At 40.1% G+C, this 20809-nt stretch overlaps 1 protein-coding gene across 1 annotated transcript; it reads left to right on the plus strand.

Moving 5' to 3' along the window:
* The first annotated feature begins 758 nt into the window (after nucleotides 1-758).
* Nucleotides 759-20117, plus strand: nol11 (nucleolar protein 11). The gene is made up of 18 exons (XM_030060753.1): nucleotides 759-938; nucleotides 2144-2257; nucleotides 2499-2555; nucleotides 3385-3533; nucleotides 4333-4390; nucleotides 5760-5901; nucleotides 6292-6498; nucleotides 8003-8079; nucleotides 8970-9093; nucleotides 9847-9938; nucleotides 10946-11011; nucleotides 11426-11610; nucleotides 12491-12616; nucleotides 14087-14338; nucleotides 16210-16288; nucleotides 17534-17626; nucleotides 18153-18260; nucleotides 19387-20117. Exons 1-18 carry the CDS (start codon nucleotides 792-794, stop codon nucleotides 19498-19500), a joined length of 2190 nt encoding a protein of 729 aa, XP_029916613.1. The 5' UTR covers nucleotides 759-791; the 3' UTR covers nucleotides 19501-20117.
* Nucleotides 20118-20809: the final 692 nt, after the last annotated feature.

The following is a 20809-nucleotide window of genomic DNA, read 5'->3' on the forward strand; positions in this document are numbered from 1 at the left end:
TTGTAGTAGTAGTAGTAGTTGTAGTTGCAGTATTAGTAGTAATAGCAGTGGTGGTAGTAGCAGTAGTAGTAGCTGTAGTAGTAGAGGTAGTAGTAGTAGCTGTAGCAATAGTAGTAGTAGTAGTAGTTATAGTGGTAGTAGTTTTAGTAGTAGAAGCAATAGCAGTAGGAGTAGTAGTAGTAGCTGTAGCAGTAGTAGTAGTGGTAGTGGGGGAATCGGGTCAGTTGCAGTGGCTCAAATTCACAAGAGAAGAATTAAATAATAAGAAATAGAAGGAAATTAAAAATATAAAAATAAGTGCCTTTCAATTCGTAAAAAGGATGTGCATTATAAGTTGTATCAAAAGTATGTGCATTGTGCATAATTTGTATCAAAGATGTGAATTAAGTGTGCATTAATCTTTGCATTAATCAGCAACCTTTGGCTGCTGTCAGACTAAGGAATTAATATGGAGATATCCCTTTGGGCTCTGGCATTTGTCATTAAGGAGAGAAGATCTTGTGAAAAACCTGTTGGACACGACTGCCTGCATCTCTCTGCTTCACACTGCACATGCAGCCTCCTCGTGGCTTCGCTGCGAGCTCCGTATGAAAACGCTCTCAAAAACTGTAGTTCCCCTTTAGCACTACCAATTATATCTTAATGGGTGCTGTTGTGTTTGTTGCCACAATGGAGCGCTGTCAATTCAGCCTGCACATAAACTCCACTCTTGACTCTGTTTTTTTGACTCCACTTTACTGACATACGACAAATCTCGCGAGATCCGAACTCCCACTTTCTTCTCGTCCAGCATGGCCGCGCTGTATGAGGGATACACGTTGTGCGGGCTTGTACAAGCTCAAAACCAGTCAGATTCAGGAATTCAGGGCATTGAATCGGAGAGAGACAGCGACCACGTCGTCGTCACAGACTCGACCAGATCTGTCACACTGTACAAGGTGAGCTTAATGTCTGTGTCGGGGAGGTTTTCGCCAACCAGCTGATGCGACCTGCACAACTCGTGCGCAGGCAGACAGGACCGTAATAACAACCCTGACCAGCGGCGACATAAAGATCAAAAACCCAAAAAACATGGTGCCTGCTGACTGGACTGTGCAAATAGATCAGCTTTATGCTGTTGAATATAATAAAACGTGGCTAGAGACCCGACGATAACACCTTTTCTGTACAGTGTAAACACAGAGGTCGCCTGGTTTGCAGTAGCGCCTGCCAGACTTCATTAAAAAAAATAAGCCCCGATGTTTCTCTACCCACAGTCAGTGGTTACAAACGTCCTAAAACACAATTCAAGACTTTTTCTGAATCATTATGTTGCTCTGGTAAATTCGGCATACATATACAACTTCAAAAATCTCTCGTTTCAGTAAACTTTACCATTAGTTTTAGTATTTCTTTCATATTCTCCACCGAATTTAATTTAATAGTGAGTACTTGCACGTAAATGATGACCAATGTTGTAATGTAGTGTAATGATGCACATTATAACGCTACCTCGATTAACAGTTAGTGTCAGTCTTAAAATGTAGATGCACTCATGCCATTTTTTCCACTGCCGAGTGCTGCGAAATTATTTCAACTTACCTGTTTAATCTTGGAATAAAAGGCGCATCACACCTCTCCTACACAAAACACAGAACCGTCTGCTACATTAGTTTGGGGCCGCTGAACTTAAACAGCTGACATAAAATCCATTTTTCTCTCACCATTTGAGAAATTCAGGCCTCTGTGCTGAAGAATGAACAAAAAAAAGCAACTCGGGTTCACTGATTCACATCCCAGTTTGTTTGAAAAAAATCTCCAGTTTACATCCATCAGAGAGCCATGCAAAAGTGTGGCTGTGGATATTTTATTATGAAAGAGAATCCCTCATCGCAGTGTTTCCTCAATCACTTGACCTGTTACAGGAGCTGCAGTACACCAACACACAATTTTTGCCTGGGTAGGAATCAGAATAAGTACTTTTAAATATATGTTACAAGTTTGGGGAAATCATTTTGTGGTGGCTTGTGGTAGTTTGTGAGTGGGAAACCGTGTTTAAGAGAGTACGTTTTAAGGGTCTTCTCTGGTTCTCCAACAACACTTTCTAAGGGGAAACCTGCTGATGTATTTTTATAAACTGGTGAGTGTTTTGTCTGTGTGGCAGGTTTCAGACCAAAAGCCTCTGGGCAGCTGGACGGTGAAACAAGGACAGACTCTGACCTGCTCAGCAGTTTACAACTCACACACAAAGGAGTATGTGGCAGTCTCAGACAACAAGGTAGAGATTTCCAACCATCCTTCTCATCCTTAAGTGGAGATTAAACTGGTAACCTAATACCAGACCCCTACTGCATATCTTGCCCCCATTTTCTGTGGTGTATTTGAACACATTACTGTATTAAATATAATTAATGAAACATTTTACTGCTTATGTGATTTATTAGCTGCCTGTGGGTCTAACATGTTCGAAATGTTAGTTTCTCCCTGTCAGTCAGCTTTTCCTTTGTTCATTTTTTTAGGTGATCAGAGTTTGGAAGGAAGAAGACATAATTTTAGACAAAGCCTTCAAAGCAACTGTAAGTGTGAACATGCCTTCTGCTCAGCTTTTCTATCAGGGTGCATTTACATTAAGCCTGTCAGGAGCGATCTGTAAAAACTGTTTTCAAACATGTACATCTTGCTTTGCTAAAGCTACAAGGACTAACAGTTTTTACTGTTTTTTCTCCTCCCCTTCTGCCAAAATCTAATTTTTGGGAAGAGGGGTTATAAATCTATTCAATAAACATGCTGCTTGTGAGTCATGTGACTTTTCTTTATGAGCTCTGCTGTTCTTGCAAAAATGCAACAAAGTGAACATTTTCACTGTGGCTCATTAAAGAAAACAAAATGTAGCAATTGCACCCGTAGGATATATGATACATTTTTGCAACAGTTTCTACTTCCATTTTTGGACCCTTGTTTGGCCTCACTGCTCAGTCATCTGTGCATATGTTCTCACAAATGTTAAAGTACATACCATCTTTTTGGCATTTTGATTCATTGACCATCTTCCCAGATATTTAATGAGAGGGTTGGCATCAGAATCACTCTCCAGCGTGCATGCTAACCCTTTAGAGTACAGTATGTAAAGCAGTTGTAGATGGCTAGCCTTATCCTAGAAGCAGGAGACAGAGCAGCTCTAAGGCTCAGTGGTTAGTAAATATTAATGACACATGTTCCAACCTGGCAGGCCTGTTTAGGGCACTGATGAAATCCACAAAACATGCACTCTTTAGAGAGGATCAAGATCTCTCTTCCTGCAAGAGTTGGGGCTTTTTTTTCTGGTTTTTGTTTACCCCTCAGTCATTGTTCCCGCCTCCCAGTCTTAACATATTCTCATTCATGCCACCTTCATACTCTGTCCAGGTGTCGTCAGATGTATGGAGGGTCCACTCTGTCCCTGGAGGGGAGCCGGTGGTCTTGTTCCAGAGAGGTGCAGTCAGACTCCTCGACTCCCTCCTCTCTGCTCCCCAGCAGCCCGTAGAGGAGGTCCTGGCACAGGAGGAGGCCATCAGGTCTGCATTACCATCAGTTATGACCTCTGGAAATCAAACCTGTTAAGATATCCTCTGCTTCATGCTGGACTAGTTTCCTGGATAATCTGGCAGTCGAACGTGGAGTGAAAGTCGATCCCACAAAAATATTCCTAGTCAAAATCAGTGTCGACAGCTGGGCTGAAACTCTCTGGCACCCCAGAATTTTGAACTCAAGAACACTTAAATAAAATTGTAATCTGTTAATAGTTGCTTGAGGCTTTTGTTCACAACTGAGTAAATACAATCAGCTTCATGGAGCAGTGTCTTGAGGCTGTTCACCGTTGGTTTTAACATCCATCTCGAGTGATCTGTTTACAAGTGAACAGGGAGAAGTGCATGAATAGGGCTCAGTTTTTGTTGGACACAAGTTGTTGCTAATGCACGCTGATACATCCATAAAATACCATGTAGTTGTTGCGCTTCAGGCAATACTCATTTGCTGTTTAGAGCTTCATTTAGTCTCAACAGGAGTTTTGAATGGAATGTAGTAATTGCGACTTTTCATGATTGTTGCATTGCTGTGGCTGTGATCAACATCTTGATTAATATGCTATTCATTTTGAAGCTCTGTTGCCTGTGTGGAAAGGTTGGGGGTGAATTGCCAATTATATGCAACTTACGTGTGTCAGTGTTTGTAACTAAGTTAATTTGTGCCAACAAATTAGTGTCCAGCTTCAAGTAGCACTGAAAGAAATGGTTTGGCATTGCTGTTCTGCATGCTGTCCTTCTGTTTCTTTCGCAGCACTGATGTATTATTCCCCCCATTTTTTTTTCTCAGGTGGAGCACAACAGTTATAGCAGAGGCAGCGCAGTTTGTCATCTTCCAGACAGAACAGGTAAGAGCATTTTTATGTCCATCCACCATGGTGCACAGTAAACGGGATTTAATGTCATCATGGTGGTGACTGTGTGTCTGTTGTTCTGTGTACACGAGCCACAATAACACAAAACCAACACATGGTAGAAATGTAATAGTCATATCACTAGGGGTGTAAATCACCAGTTTCATCACGATGCGATATGATATTGATTCTTTGGAGAACGATACGATATTTGCCGATATCACAGAGTTTGCCACAATACGATTCAATTAGATACGATTTAGGGGGCTGCGATCGATATGAGATGATATAATGTGCCGATTTAACAAAATCAGTTACATTTATATCAACACAAAAAAAGCAACAAAAATATGTTTTAACAATTTTATTTCTGAGCTCTTCCAGACATCAGACATTTGAATGAAAAACAGTCTACTGTTTGTTTGGGGTTTTTTTTTTATAAAAACTAAAATAAAAAATAGAGTGAATAAAGTCCCACATTATAAATGAAAAGGCTTTTCCAGTTAACTTCAAGTGCCATTAATTACCTTTCAATTATGAACATAAATCATAAAGAAAACAGTTTGAAAATATTAATGCAGTACAGTCTTCCTACATCATAGATATCCAATACACTTTGGGATATATATGTTCTTAACCAAAGAAATTCCAGTTTAAGAGCAGGTTTGAACAAATAAAGTGTAAACAATTCCATATCTCTTAACTTTATGCCCAAGAGGGGAGTGGATGTCCTCGTTGTCTTTTTCTTGGCTGCTAGCTATAGCATTCCTCGCACGCTGCAGCCCTTGGCTAGCGTTGTTGTTGAAAAGGACCTGCGCGGACATGCACAAAGGGAAATGGTGACGGGGGAATTTAAAAATAAAGACCAATTTTAAGGATGACGATATACATCGATGTTTGTGCTTCGCATTGATGCTTTTACATCATTAATCATTGAGTCGATGTATCGATGTAGATTGATGTATTGCTTCACCCCCACAATCACAGGTTCCCCCTATAGAGTAGGTGGCCTGTTGTTCACGTTAGTATCACCTGTGTGTCTAGTGCTATCAAGTTTGTTGGCAAAGAAGTATTTGGTCATTAATATTTTATTTATCCTAATTAATGACCTAATTAGCATAACTGGTCATTGTAATATACCATTGTGATTATGGCAGAACATGAGGCATTAGACATTAACTTGGAGTCAGTGATTAGTGTTGAAGGAAATTTGCCCTATTGATAAAACCTGCATTCAGGAGCTCTAAATGTTATGACTATTTGCAATAATTAATCTTGTCTGTGCTTGTGTTGTCCAAGAGCACATGTACTTCTTTTTGAGAAGTGTGTGTTGTTTTGAATGGCTGTGCATGTCCTCCCACAGAAAGGGGATCATTTCCTGTACCTGCAGAGGCCGAACCTCAACGCGGTGCAGAGGTACAGGCTGGAGAGAGAGGAGCCTGGCCTCTCCCCGCTCAGCTTCTCTGCCTCCTACAGGGATAAACACATCAACCTGCTCTATCTCTGTAAGAATAAATTTCCTTCTTCCATAGTTATCATAATGATGTGTTACAGAATTGGCCTGTTTCACAGATTTGCATTCAGAGGCCCCATGAAAAGGTACTTGGCACACAGTGGAGGACAGGCTATTCTCAGTTGTCCCACCAAAGCCAATGATTTCATGTAGTGTGTTAAATAATATGCTCAAGGCAGAACACCCTTTTCACAGGAAATGTATCATCTCAGGTATTATCCACATCTTGTATTCACATGTACAATCTTGGTCTTATTTGAGAAATAGGACTTTCAGCACAAATAGAAGCTACATGATGGAGATAGACATCAATGCTTCCCTTTATCCCGTCCTTTTCTAATGCTTCCCATCTTCTCTCCCTCATAATTTTTCTGACTCCCAGACCCCAATGGTCACGTATACCAGAGTGTGGTGTCTGTACGGGGCCCGGGCATGGAGGAGGAGGCCCAGGCGCTCCCCCTGCCCCGTAACCTGCTGTTTGCCCTGCCTGTTGGTGAGGGCCTGCTGGGGGCGGCTTCGGCACTGGCCCTGGATGAAGCCCATGTAGCCGTGGTGGGGGTCCCACACCCCTCTGCTGGAGCTGGTAAAGGTAAATGCTGTTTGATTACACTACCCCAACAGACAACCGCTAGTATTGCACATTTACCTTCTCCTAACATTATCAGTTTTATATCTGCAGGTGTAATCATGCAGATTGTTGCATCTGTTCGCGTATGGCATTTTCTTCTCAGCTGCCACTATCTGTATTCACATGGAACCCTATAGGAAGCAGCCATTCAACGCTGATAAAGTGGCTGTCTTAAAAAAAAAAAGAAAGAAAGAAAGAAAGAAAAGAAACGCTAAATAGCATTGCTGCCAGAGTGTCGTCGTTTTTCACAGGCAAAGGTGGTTGCAGCTGAGGAAAAAACTCTGGGTGTTGGTTATGACCAAATGCTATTTAAAAGCACAACAGCCATAATAATGGAAATCTGAGATACTAAAGCAGAGAACTTTTTTTTCCAAACAGGCCAGACAGTTGTTTTTGCTTTGAAATCTTACCATGGCCTCTGTTGTTTAGGCTGATTACAGCATCTTAGGCCAGGGTTCAGTTACTTAGCCTATGGAGGGTTAACATTGATGAATAAAATTGAAAAAAAAATAAATATATCTGATGAACTGTTTGCCTTTGGAGCTATAGGGCTTTTATTTGATGAATGAAGGTTATTATACTTGGAGCTTAGTAAAACAGTACAAATAAAAGGCTGTGAATTTAGTTACTTGAGACGCATTAAACTTTAATAGGCCCATGTGAATAGACATTATCAGCCTGCTTTCAGTCAGTAATTGCAGCTGTAACACTCAAAATGTAATCATCCAGTAGTTCAGTGTTGTTTCACCTCACAGACATGTCCTTGCAGACTTTAACAGATGATTGGTTTTGTAATTGTGACAGTATTGACTTATTGTGTTTATATGAACTGAGGAAAATTCATTTATATAATCCTTTGATTTCACAAACTTTCATACACATCTCATAGTGTGTATGCCTCCTGTCTTTCACCGTTTCACTGCTCCTTCTGTAATTTTAGATTAAGTTGTTAATTAGAATTGTTCGCTGCAGTTACAGATGAGACTTTAGTCGTGTACAGTAGTGCACAGTCTCAGGTTTACCCACACTAATTAGGCACTGTGACCAAGCTCACTGCAAAAAACATAGGCAGAGGGACAGTGACTTGACTTGTTCCTGCTTTGTTTTGTTATTGTTTCCTAGTTTTGTATTGGCTAAATCCTTTTGAAGTATTGCTCATGCCATAACTGTACCATGTGCATTAATTTTGGTTTACAAAGCATTAAAATTCAGTTAATTTTCACTACCAATAAATTAATCTCCCTGAAATGTGTCATTGGAGCACCAATAAGTTCATACTGTAAACAAAACAAAAAATGCCCCACAATGAAATCGTTAATCGTGATTATTTGTGACAATTAATTGTCGGGGTAATATCCCATAATCCTCACAGCCCTATTTGAAAGATGACTTTGAGTAATGTGACTCCAGTGTCTGATGTCTGTGTCTGTGGTTGCTGAATGGCCCTCTGTCCCTGATTTCCCAGACTTCCTCTGCATCTGGAATACCAATTTCCAGACACTCCAGGCTGGCAAAGAGATGTCGGGCAAAATCTATGGACAGGTAGGGAAGATTTGGTGTATTAAATGAGAATAACCGCCCGCCCCCGCGCCCCGAGCTGATCGTTTTTGCCTGGTGCTGTTTTATGATTTGTAGATGGAAGAATGTGCTGTAAATAAAGTCTGACGACAAATGCAGCAGGTGCAATGTTAAATACTCATGAAAGAATAGAAGTGTGTACATGCACTGTTTTCCTGGGTGACAGTCGGTGTGAAGCGCCGGCCAAAGTTCCCTGTCCTTCCAGCTGCTCGGTGCTGATGAAGGACTGTATGACTTTGGTAGAGCATCTCCTCTGCCCTCCACTGTGACCTGGGCTTGCAGTCCCTTCTCACAACTTAACAGCAGTTTACACTCTTAAAATACACACATACACAAACAAACACACACACACACACACACACAAACACGATGATGGGACTTACCAGTATCTCTATGTATTAAGCTACACTTGTAAAAGGTGTAGTGCTTCAACATCAATAAGTCACCATATTACATCACCATATTTCCAGAATTTCCCTGGTTGGGATCAATAAAGTATATCTATCTATCTATCTATCTATCTATCTATCTAATTTTGTGACATTAGTGCAGTTACTGTATACTGCTTTTTAAATAGCTCCACAATGAAATCACATATTTTTATTTTTATTTTTTTTTGCATTAATTTCTGCTTTATAGGAGGTGTAATATATTTTTAATCAATGATTTACTGTCGATCACATTCGACTGGTACATTCTTACAAGATTAATAGTCAGTGTGATAAGTGTTCATTCTCTACCTCATGTTTTTCCTCTTACCTTTAGAGTGGTTTTAAAGGTTGGTTCCTATTCTAAGCTGTTTTTTCCATTTTGCTGTGCCATATTAATATTTATTCCATTTCTCTTTGGTTTAGCTGTGGAGTTATTCGAGCAAGTTATTCATTCCACATGGGAAGTCGCTGTCTGTTATTCCATACGAGTGCCCCAAGTCTTCGCTGGCCTCTGCCCTGGGAAAACTAAGACAGGCCAGGACTGAAGGTGAGATGAGGAAAATTCATACTAATAATAATACTGAGATTAAAAGGGTCTAAGTAGAAGGATGATGATTCTGTCGTGGCTGTGGGTAGAAATTCAGAGCTCACATGTGGATCATTTCAGGCATTTATTAATGAGCTTGGGTCTCACAACTGTACACCGGTGCAGAGTGAAAAAGATACAAGAGTGAGACATCTGGTGACTTTCGTTATGCTAAACATACATTAAAAACATTAGGGATGAACATGTATGAACATAGATCATCATGACTACAGTGGATATAGAGAGAGTATAAAAATCTTGCTGGCAAAGATTCAATAAAATCATCAAATTTGTGATAAATGGTTTACTTTTTAAAATGTCTTTAATAATGTCTGGGTATTTCAAGACAAAACAAAAGATAAATACTGTATATACATATGAATATAGATATGAGACAAAAGCAATTAATGGCCCTCCATTAAATGTCTTTGATTTCACAAAAGTAATCAACACTGTTAAATACAGTCATGTCAGTTCTCCTTGATGCTGCATCAGTATTTTTAACATTCATTGCTACGCAACAAGCTCTTGTGTTCAGTCAGTTAAAGATTTTTGGGCATTTCTTCTTAATTGGACAGCGACAGTAGAGAGAGAGGGGGGGGATGACATGCAGCAGTGATGCCTTAACACTGTGATGACAATATGTGGTATGTGAGCCACCAGGGCTCCCCCCAGCAAGAGAGGGTCGATTTGATTTTTTTTTTTTTCCCTCAGAGTCCAAAGCTCCAGCATCTGTCCCGTCTTGGAACACGATTTTGCATGGAGAGAAAGTCCAGCCGTCCAGAACAGTGGAGACCAGGAAGACTGTGAGTCACTTGTCCCTGTGTTACACCTCATGCACACTCAGTTCAACCAGTGCAAAATGCAGACAGGCATCCACTCAGATTACAAAAACAGTGGATCCTTCACTCTGTGCAGGTGGTTTTAAAGGAAATCTTCACCCCAAAACTATATTGTGCATCACTTAATCACCTCAAGTTGTCCTGAATATTCAGTGGAAAGAAGTTTTTCAGTTGCAGGCCTCATGGAGAACGAAGGATCCAAAAACTGTAGACACTTCTGTTACAATGCAATTGACTGGTAACTCTGACAAACAGCAGTAAACTGGATATGAAAACGCTTCAAATTCTCACCTTCTATGTTTTGTCTTGTCACTGGCATGTGCAATGTGTCCCAAATCAACAAACTTTAGCCAATAAAGTATTTGAACAAATTTTTGACATTTTTTTTTTGTATTATTCCAGCAGTTCCTGGTGGCCCCAGTTAGTTAACCCACTGGCCTAGTTAGCCAGCTAATAAAACCAAATAAAAAGTTTGTTGTAGGTTCACTGAGGTGCTTTTCAAGTTGCTCTTCACTGGAGGAGAGACTAGGTCAGACTGGGCTGGAGGGCCGCTGTCACAGTTTTCTGTGTCACAGGAGCCTAAATCTGGAAACGAATCTATCTTATCACATTTACCTTTTTATTTATAAAATTACTGAATTAATGTGCACCCACACCACAGGAGCCATTTTGCCTTTTTGTTGTTCTAACCTGGATTTGTAAACAGCCACCTCTGCACTCGGCCTGTGTGACACCAGATGGCATTTGTGATATGATTGCCTGTTATTTCACTTGCACAGCAATTCAGCCGAGTTAACCCCAGCCTAACATTATTCATACTTACTCAAAAATCAGCATTAGACACCAACAAACATTGCCTTTGGAACATTTTTGACAGAGTTATGTGGGTTTGAATGCAGCAGCCTTCCTACAGTAATTGTTCAGTTATGTCGATGGCAGTGGTGTAGCCCCTGATTCTTCTGTCCTTTCAGAGAACAACCCGCAAGACCCAGTCCGCCCCCAGTTTGACAGTCGACCAAGTTCTGGAGCTCATCAAGGTAAAAAATGGCTATTGGTTTTTATTGCCTTCTGGCTCATTACTGAGATGCACTGTGGTCGACCTTATTCTGGGAAGCCACCTTGTTCTGCTCCCATTTCTTTCAATTTATCAAAACATAATGTGATATGACCTGGGATGCTTGAAATAAAAAATAAAATCTTGAGACATAATACTGAATGTGCATGCTCTGACTTGTTTTTTTTTCTTTCCCACCACAAGAGTTTAGGTCAGGGACTGTCAGTTTGTTTTCTATATATGGTAGAGCTATAAAGCCCTTCGAGACAGTTAATGTTCATTAAAGGTCATAAATGAACTTGAACATAAAATCTATGGCAGATTTTTTTGTGTTTGTGTGTTTTTGTCAGGATATAACTGGATATAACTGACAAATATTTTCATGTCTGTCCCACAGACGGCTCCAGTAGAGGAGGTCCAGAGGGAGGTGGAGGGGCTCCTCTCCAGATCAGATATCCAGGAGCTGCAGCCTTCGGTGGGGCAGCTGGCCTCCAGCCTGGTGTCCCGCAGTGTGGCTGATCCAGCCTTCTATACCCCGGGCACACTGGCACAGCTGGTGCACACCCAGTGCCTCTGCCACAGGTCAGTAAGGCACGGCAACATGGTCAGGGGCTAAAGAGCTACAATATGTTGCTTCCTTGTGAGAATGATTGGTGTTTTAGTCCAGTTTCCACAAAGAAATACTTTATCCCTTTGTAGTATGACTTCATAGGATCCTCAGCCTGAAACTTAAGTGGCATTAAACCATGAAAAAGAGTCATCAGAACAATGTGACTGTACTTTTTTTTATAGGAAAAATCCAGCACATAAAACTGTCTAAAAATAGATTGGTGATTTGCATGTCTTGTGCGGTTTTGTTGTTTGATGTTGATTTTTTTTTTTTTTTTTCTTGTTATTCTATGGATAACTATCAAAAAGTAGAAGCAAATGCATCACCGAGATACAACTGAGCAACAGCTGAGCATCTTCATTGTCAGCCCCTAAAAATAAAACAAGAGCTTCTTTGTAGACTCAGACTTACAGCAATGTTAAACAAACATACAGGGAGAAATCTAATACAGAATGTGGAGCACTCGCCTCTTTTTCCCATTACGCTGTGCATGACCTTTGGTGATTGTACCAGTGGGAAAAATTGAAATACACCTTAAAACAACAAAACAGGACCAGAAATACAAAGAAAATCACCAATCCTTGTTTATGGCAAGAGGTGGCAAGAGGTTAGAAGTCAGATTTGAGCTTCTGAAAGGTGGGACAATGATGTGGAAGCTGAAAAGTAAATTTTAGTTCGTAGGAATAGCAGAAAATCACAAATCATGTCTTGACTATTTTTATGGATACAGGCCTACACACAAATGCAGCAAATGTGGATTGAAACACCCATACCACACTGCTGCATACCGTTAGAGCAACTCAACCTTTATTCTGCCTTTGGAGTGTGACCTTTGACCTGTATGTTGCACAGCGTGTGTCCTGACCTTCTGCTGTTAGCCCTGGAGAGGAAGGATTACTTCCTGTGTCAGCTCTGCCTGCAGCTCTTCCCTGACGTCCCTGAAGCCGTCACCTGCGCCTGCCTCAAGACCTTCATCAGGTGCAGTGAAAAGCTCAGCATCGTGGTAGTAGACGCCCAGGGTGCTGTTCTTCCTACTGTTTTCTTTCAGCATGGCTTGGAAGTCAGGAGCCCCTCCACTGAGCATGCTCTAACCATTTTGTTTGTGGGTTTCCACTGTCGCATTCTTTCAATCTACATCGTCTCGCTGATCCCAGGCCAAACAGACAAGTGGAGGCATGCCTCAGTTGGAAGTTGTACTATTTGTTGGATTCATAGACAGTTTACAGCTACTCCTTTTCCTGCTGCTGGCAGACTTCCAGCCTCACTGCAGTTAAAGGCGAGTGTAGCAGCTTGTGGTGCTGTGTTGTCGGGATCCATGTTTACATTATACTCATATGGTCATGAAAAACCTGGAAAAGTAAGTAAATTTGAAAATACAATTTCTAGGATCTTAAAAAATAAAGTTATGAAATATTTTATTTTTATAAATGTTCTGGCCAAGTCATGGAAACCGGACAACAGCAGCATCACATCTGTTAAAGACTGATAGACCAATCGGATGCTTGACTGGGATTTGCTGTTGTTTACATTGAGTTTCATGCCTCATTTGTCTCAGTCTAGTGAAGAAAGTTAATAGTAGCTTATTTTATCTATGCAAGTAAAGACTATCCATGTTTTTGGTTAAACTGATTGTAATTTGCCATTTCAGCTGTGACTGGAAAGTGATAGCATTTTAAACAGACAAGCAAACAAACAAAAAACTTAGTGAGGTGTATTCATGTTATTCATTTGTTCTATTTTGATTATGGAAATGGAGCTTAAATTAATAGAGATGTTATTGGAATTCGTTGGTTTAAAAACAAAACGGCATGATGTACCTTTTAATACTGTCGAGAGTTGAATTATTATCTACCCAGCTGAAATCTTTTGCACTGTTAACCCTGGACACGGTTGAGAAACACTTTCAATTGTAAATGAAGGCTGGGCCAGTGAGGATATTCCAGTTGAGGTGTTTATGTGAGGTGACTGAACGAAAATGAAGATTAATGACCAATAGCCACGTAAACACTCAAAATTACGACTTTCTTTTATCTAAATAAACAACATTCTTTCCACACATGTTCCCTCACTTCGAGGAAAGGATGTCCAAAACAAAACAGGCAATAAAACTTTATTTTGGGGAAGATTAAAAGATTTAACGATCGTTTTCATGTGTCACAGGCTGAAAGGTTCAAAAAATAAGAAGCTGATACACTTGACCACAGAAGGAAAAGTTGCGTTCTGTTTAGCGTATATGCACTGACACATTATCTGAGCAATTTTAGTGAGGATGTTAACAATTCATGTGGAATCGTCAACTGGATGGAATCTATTAAAATCCTGGATCTAAGCACTTTTTACAACAGTAACAGATGAACTTCTGCATTTAAGTGGCTCAACAGTCGGACTATTAGATCGACTTAATGATAAAGTGAAACCGCTGTGTGTGTCGGTCCCCTCCTCCTGCAGTGTCCCAGATGCCGATGCAGACTCGATGAGCCTGGAGCCGGACAGCGTCGCCTTCATGGAAAGCGTAATTACTGGAGGGCGTGGCCAGGGTGGCCTGCAGAATGGTTTTAGCCCCGCCCCCTTCGAGGAAGACGGCACAGATCCCCTCAGCGGAGGTGGAGCCCAAACTAAGACCACAGCAGAGGACAAGGAAAAGACTGTAACCGAGCCAGGACAGACCTGTCCAGTGGGGCTGCATAAGGCTGTACTGCTGTATCCTCTCAATGCTCAGACGCACAATGTTTGGCAAGGATTTTTTTTTTTTTTTAATATTTATATGTTTTGGGTAAAATGCCCTTCTATTGATTTCCCTAGGCTGAGACAAGATATTCACCTCTGTATCTCCAGCGATTCGGTTCCTAAGGGTAGCTTTTTGTGTTAGCTTAGCATAAAGACTTGACGTCTATGAGAGTCAATAGCCTAGCTCAGTCAAAGTGGAAAAAAATAAACATTAACAGCAATTCTGTAACAGTCTTATTTACAGTGTATCATCTTGGAGCTTTTGTTGTTGTTTGTTTGTTTGTTTTTTAAACGAGAGTCGTTTTAGGGGAAGTTAATTTGTGCTGCATCTTCCTATACCTTCAGTGGTCACGGCGACAGATGGAAGGATACATGTGTTAAGTGGTTACATTTCCACCATCTTACATCTCCTAAAACGACTCCTTTTCATTTTTTAAATCTCACGTTGTTTATTTCAAATACATGTAATGCATTGTGTAAATAAGACAGCTTCAGACGTGCTGTAAGGTGTATTATTTCACTTTGACAGAGCTAGGCTAACAACTCCCATAGACTTCAGCTGTTTATGCTAAGCTAGCATGAAATGCTACCCCTAGGAAACGAACCACCGGACACACAGAGGTGAAAATGACATCAAACATCTTGTCTCAGTCTGGGTATGCCGGAAAATGAGTACTTTGCCCAAACACTGACGTATTCCTTTAAGAACAGCACTAAGGAATTTAAAGATTTCCAACTTGCATCAGGCTGCATTTATATTCTTGTTTGCAAGGGCAGACTAACCCAAATTCAAAAGTTAGAAGTTAGAAGGGTTGTAAAATGTCCATGGCTGAATGCAGTCTAGCAATGGGTAGCGACAGTAAAGAATAGCAAAAATTCCACAAAAGCTTTATTCCCATGTGATGCTCCACCTCCTGAATGCGGCTACACTGATCTCTTTGTGAACATTAATTTCAATTCATGTTCAATGAGTGTCTGCTGTGTGAGAGGACTGATGCCACGTCCGTCTCCCATCAGATTTCCATCTGTTTTCACAAACAGAAATGTTCAGTCAAGCTGAAATTTTTGGGATGGATGGAGTTGTCACCATCTGTCTGTTTTGAGCGAAGCGGTGACAACAGGAGGGGATGCCATCCTGTTGTTGTATGTGTCATTATCACGAGGTTACTGAGACAAAGCCTGGCATAACTTTGCGATGATTGTGGGTTTTCTAGGTAAGATCTTTTACTGAGTTGATTCTGTATAGTCAGTTGGATTTTTTTTCCCTTAATGACATCGGACCGATATGAGTGAAGCCCTCTTGGCATGTTTTTCCTCATGCTGTGCTTCATCTGTGCCCGCCATGCTGACTTTCCAAAACAACCCAGCAGTCAGAGTTATGTCATAACGGGGCTATTTTGTGACAGATCAGTGCGGCCTCATTCATCCACTAAACCATGCATGTGATGCAGAGAGACAGATGCTGTCATGCATGGGGGTATGGAGTCATGGAGATAATTTGTCACATAGTTTAACAGTCTAAATGCCGAAAAGAAGAAGAACAAAGTAACTGGATACTATTCAGTTACAGAAAACAAGTATGCTCAGTTACAAGATGACTTACTTGCCTCCCTAGACTCAAAGTGATACCAGTTGAAGATGAAGCTGGTTCCAGTGCTGATACTTTGATTATCTGAATGCACAGCTGGTCCCTTTTCACCCTGGGCTCAGGTAACAGGTTTTGTGTTATAATTCAGGAATCAGTATTGCAAAATGTCTTGTTTGTACTAAATCAGCAATGTAGAAGAATATAATGCAAAAGGATCAAACTGTGACAGCATGAGCTCTTAACTGTACTGTCAAAGCAATGAGGTCCTGCAGACGGCGTACAGCGACACCTTCCTCCTTCCCCATCTGAAAGACCTATCCTCTCAGCAAGTTATTGTGAGTAGCACTTATCATACTCATTTATTTACATGTGCTCAATCATTGACTTTAACAATTGCTCAAATATAATAAGCTATTTGGTCAGAAAATGACCAAAAAAATGAAGTATCGGTTTAAATGGCACATTGTATGCAGGACAAACTTTTTTTTTTTTTTTTTTTTGATATCTGTGTGTCTGTCTGTGTGTGAATCAGAATCAGAATCAGAATACTTTATTGATCCCCAGGGAGAAATTACTTTTTGTTACAATAACAACTCCCACTCCAAGTGTAAAGTAAAAAGAGCAAATAGTCAAGAGAAATAAAGAAAGGAATATAAATATAAATAAGGATGCGTTCTTGTGAACAGTGCATGAAGGAAACTTCACATTTACACCACTGGTTCCCCATAAATTTGCACATTAATGAGGAAAAGTGGCAGGACATTGGAAAGCTCAAGTGCCACTTGTTTCCTGTAACTTATAGCGGTGAGGTTCATGTCCTTATTTATGCCAACACAAGGGATACTATGCCACATGAAGCAGTATTACAGGCGTTTTTAATAGTGAAATGACCTTCTTGCAGTGTGAGTCATCACTGTGTGTTTTCTTTCACTGTACAATTTAAAGCCAGCCTGTTGTTGTTGATGTTGCTGTTTCCTGGTTTGAGCTTTCTAAATGTCTGTATTGGCCCCAGGATAAGCACCTCCTCTGCCATCCTCTTCACCTCCTCGCTGCTTCAGCTTCATTCAAAAGTGTCTCTGTAACGACACATCAATCTCTTGAGTGCCTCTGTCGCTGTAATCGGCACTGCAGAGGCAGAAAATGTGCATTCAAAGCAGCTTACCTTGTAACTTAAGTCTGCATTTAAACCACATTATCAAATAGAGGGTCAGAGACTAAATAATCCAAGTAATCCAACCAGAGTCTTATGAGAGAAGTGTATCCCCCGTTTTCATCCTAAAGCAAAATTTCACCCCATAACTGTTGGTTTTGTAGATTTGAACTCAGAAGCAAGGCTGTTTACAAAAGGAGTTTGAGCTCTCAACACCCTCTAGTGGTCAGAAATCTCTTACTGCAGCTTTAGCTATGTGACTCGGGTCAGACATTTTTTTCCCCCAATAAACCAGTAATAAAAACAGCACACATCATTTTAATGTGAGATTAAAAATCTTATGACCTATTCTTGTGTAAATCCAGTGGAAGATGCTGTAAGTTTTAAACAGTCGTGGTTACATTGTTAATTTTCTCTCCCATCTAATCAGCTTTTCCTCCAGTACCTTCAATTCCTCTACCTGAGATACTCCCAAGATACCTTCACACAAACACATGGATTGAGATCACCAACTCTGACTCAGGTCTGTAAGCGCACATACACTGGAACACAGGCTGCGGTTACACTTGTTGTTGTTTCAATGCAACTTTAATTATCTGTTTACACCTGTGAACACAGTGGCAAGTCTTGAGAGAAAACATATTTTGGTGATATGATGATGTTTTACACACACTGCTCTCAGATTTTGAAACCCAGATATGGAAGATGTGATCTGTCTTTGTCGTCTGGATGCAATGCAGATAAACTGAATGAAAAGAGATGGAGAGGGTGATACAGTCATAGATTTCACTAAATGAAGCCACAAAGACATTTTCAAAGCATTTTCCAAGTGTGAATGTACACAGTCCTCACCTTGTAATCAAACTTGATTGATTGAGATTGAGTGAGGCCGTGGCCACTGGAACAACACAATGAATTTCCCTTGTTAGAGTTGACTAAAGAATCAGGGCTGCAAAAAACGCACTTAACAAAAGTATAAACACTTTAAAATCAGGAATCACAGTTTTAAATGGATTAAATTAACTTTTTTTCTTTGTTTTTCATCATAGATCATGGATTGGGTGTGCTTGTTGCTGGATGCCCATTTTACTGTGCTAGTGATGACTCCAGAGGCCAAAGGCTTACTGCTAAACCTCCACCGCTTTGTGAAGTCTCAGGTAACGGTCTTCGTTTTGGCCCTCTCAGTAGCTGCCTGTGTATTATTGACACAGGCCTTCAGTGCAGTCGCTCTAAAAATAGACCATGTCTAAATTGCACTATATCCCCATACTGGCCTTTTAGATGGCCTTATAGATTACTATACCACACAACGGCTTTAGTATACGTCACCGTATAAAACACACTCACGGTCAGTGTTATTGATCCGTAAAACTGCAAAGCAAGCAAAGAGGAATACAGCGGAAAAGTGGATCGCACTCAGAGAAACCAAACCTCCAACAACAGAAGCTGTAGCTGTCACTGACATTTTAAGTTCAACTAATTCAAGTCTCAAATCAAATTCAAATTTAACTCCCGAATATGACGGGTCAAAAAAAATCCATCTCGTCATGGAAATCACACCACCAGAATCTAATGAATTTGACTTATTGACTTAAAGAAACTGTTTTCTCTGTACATCAGTGAGTGAATAATGGTTTGATTTTCAGATGTTAGATAAGGCAGCGTGAATACAAACACAGGAACAAATATTTTTGACCATACACACACACATATAGTTTGGTATACATTAATTCGTATATAATGGAAACATACTGCGAACCCGCAGAGCTTTGGCTTCTTCTAGGTTCTTGTTCTGAGTAATGGAAATCAAATATTAAATCTGGTTGGCAGGGCTGCTGAGTGCAGGTCTTACCTCATGAGGAGAGAGAAAAAAGGCTGAAGCAGCATCATATATATATATTTTTTTTGTTATTATTTTTGTTATTGTCTTAGTTTCCTCCATCTTTCAGAAACAGTACCAATATTAATTTGTTTTTTTTCCAAACTTGCATCTGGCTTCTCCTCTGGGAATCATTCCAGCTACAGAGAATGAGTTTTTTGGGGTTTTTTTTGTTTGTTTGTTTTTTTACTGCCTGTAAAAAAAATAATAAATTTAGCTTGCAGTAATCACCAAAACAAATGCAGAATGAAAATAGGAAAAATAAATGGTCTGAGTCAAGTCAAGACTAGAAATGACCGGGAATGTTAGCATCCTATCCTGTAGCAGCCTGTTCACCTCATGTTGTTTTATATATGACGTTTCCTGGCTGTGACCATAAACAAAGATGTTTATTTTGTCTTCAGGTGAGGCTGTTTTCTGAGCTTGGGAAGATCGAGGGCAGCCTTGAGGAGCTCCAGAAAATTAAAGTGAAGAAGGAAGTCGGACAGTACTCCATCGAGGTCATTGAGCTGTTTTAAAACAACATGTAGATAATTTTTAATAAAATATCAAGCGTCTCCTCTCCTGCCCGCATTTCACCTGAAGTGGTTTTATAAGGTTCTGCAACATTCAGTTTGTATTATATACCTTTTGACTCAGACACTGTGCAGCATTTTGCCCAAAAGAAATCAAAATGTGTGTTAATATCAATTAACAGTTATTGGTGTAATTTAGCCATTAATGAAACACAAATCCACTTTGTGTACCGTTTTAATCTCACCTGTCCTACCAGGGAGCATGTTATCAATATCAGACAATATGGCTTTCACAATAAATTCCCTGCCCGTTTATGTGTGCAGGTGGTTGTGTAAAAAAAAAAATGTGCAAATGCCTTGTTATGCACAGTGGTAAAGTATTTTTGGCTTGCGGTGTCCAAAATGGGAGTCAACATTAGGACATACAATGACTGTGAGGCTGGTTATTTTGTATGTGTGTGGTATAACTGTGAATATCTGTAAAGCTACCAACTACATGACCTTGAAGTATGTTTTCTACAAGTATATATTTTGTGCTGCATACAAAAATATATCAGTGCAGAAAACATGAATCCATGTATGACAGAGTTTTTTTATTAAAAAAAAAAAATACCATCACATGCACCGTTGTAAAGGACAATTAATTGATGTTACATAAATTGATATTTTTGTATTTTTTAGAAGATGCAGTCATCACACTACATTACATACTGACAGTCATGACGTCCCAGCCTCAGTAAACACATGCCACGATGCCTCCTCATGCTTGTTGTAGTGAGAAATGTGACCAAACAGTGATACTTAAGATATTTTCTGTATATTTTACAACATTGTTTAAGTTAGTTTTTTTTTTTTTCTTTCTTTTTCTTTCTTTCTTTCTTTCTTTTTTTTTTTAATTCACACATCAAGGCTGCATTCGTTTTAGTTTTTAGTTAACTGTAATAACTTGGTCAGGGCGAGACAAAAGCAAACCGCTGTCGCAGTGACCTGGACGAAAAACTCAATTACCTGCGCACTGATTGACCGCGTGGATGCGAGACGGTAAGCTGCTTTCATGGAAAATCCGCCAGTGAAGGGTTCCTATTATAATTTGTAAGCACGGCGATAACACTTCGTTCACGGTGTAACCTCGGGAATTTTTTCATTTTTTCAAGAGGACGAAACTCTTAATATCCTCCGTGGAAAATATCAAGACAGACTATAGCCATTTTCCAGAGCCGACAGAGTAAACGCCGTGTTGGTTAAGTGTTTCATCGATTACACTCTTGACGTCCCAGTCACTTGAACGCAGCATGGATTCACGCTGCGGACA

Source organism: Myripristis murdjan, chromosome 1, assembly GCF_902150065.1.
Source record: "Myripristis murdjan chromosome 1, fMyrMur1.1, whole genome shotgun sequence".
Taxonomy (NCBI): domain Eukaryota; kingdom Metazoa; phylum Chordata; class Actinopteri; order Holocentriformes; family Holocentridae; genus Myripristis; species Myripristis murdjan.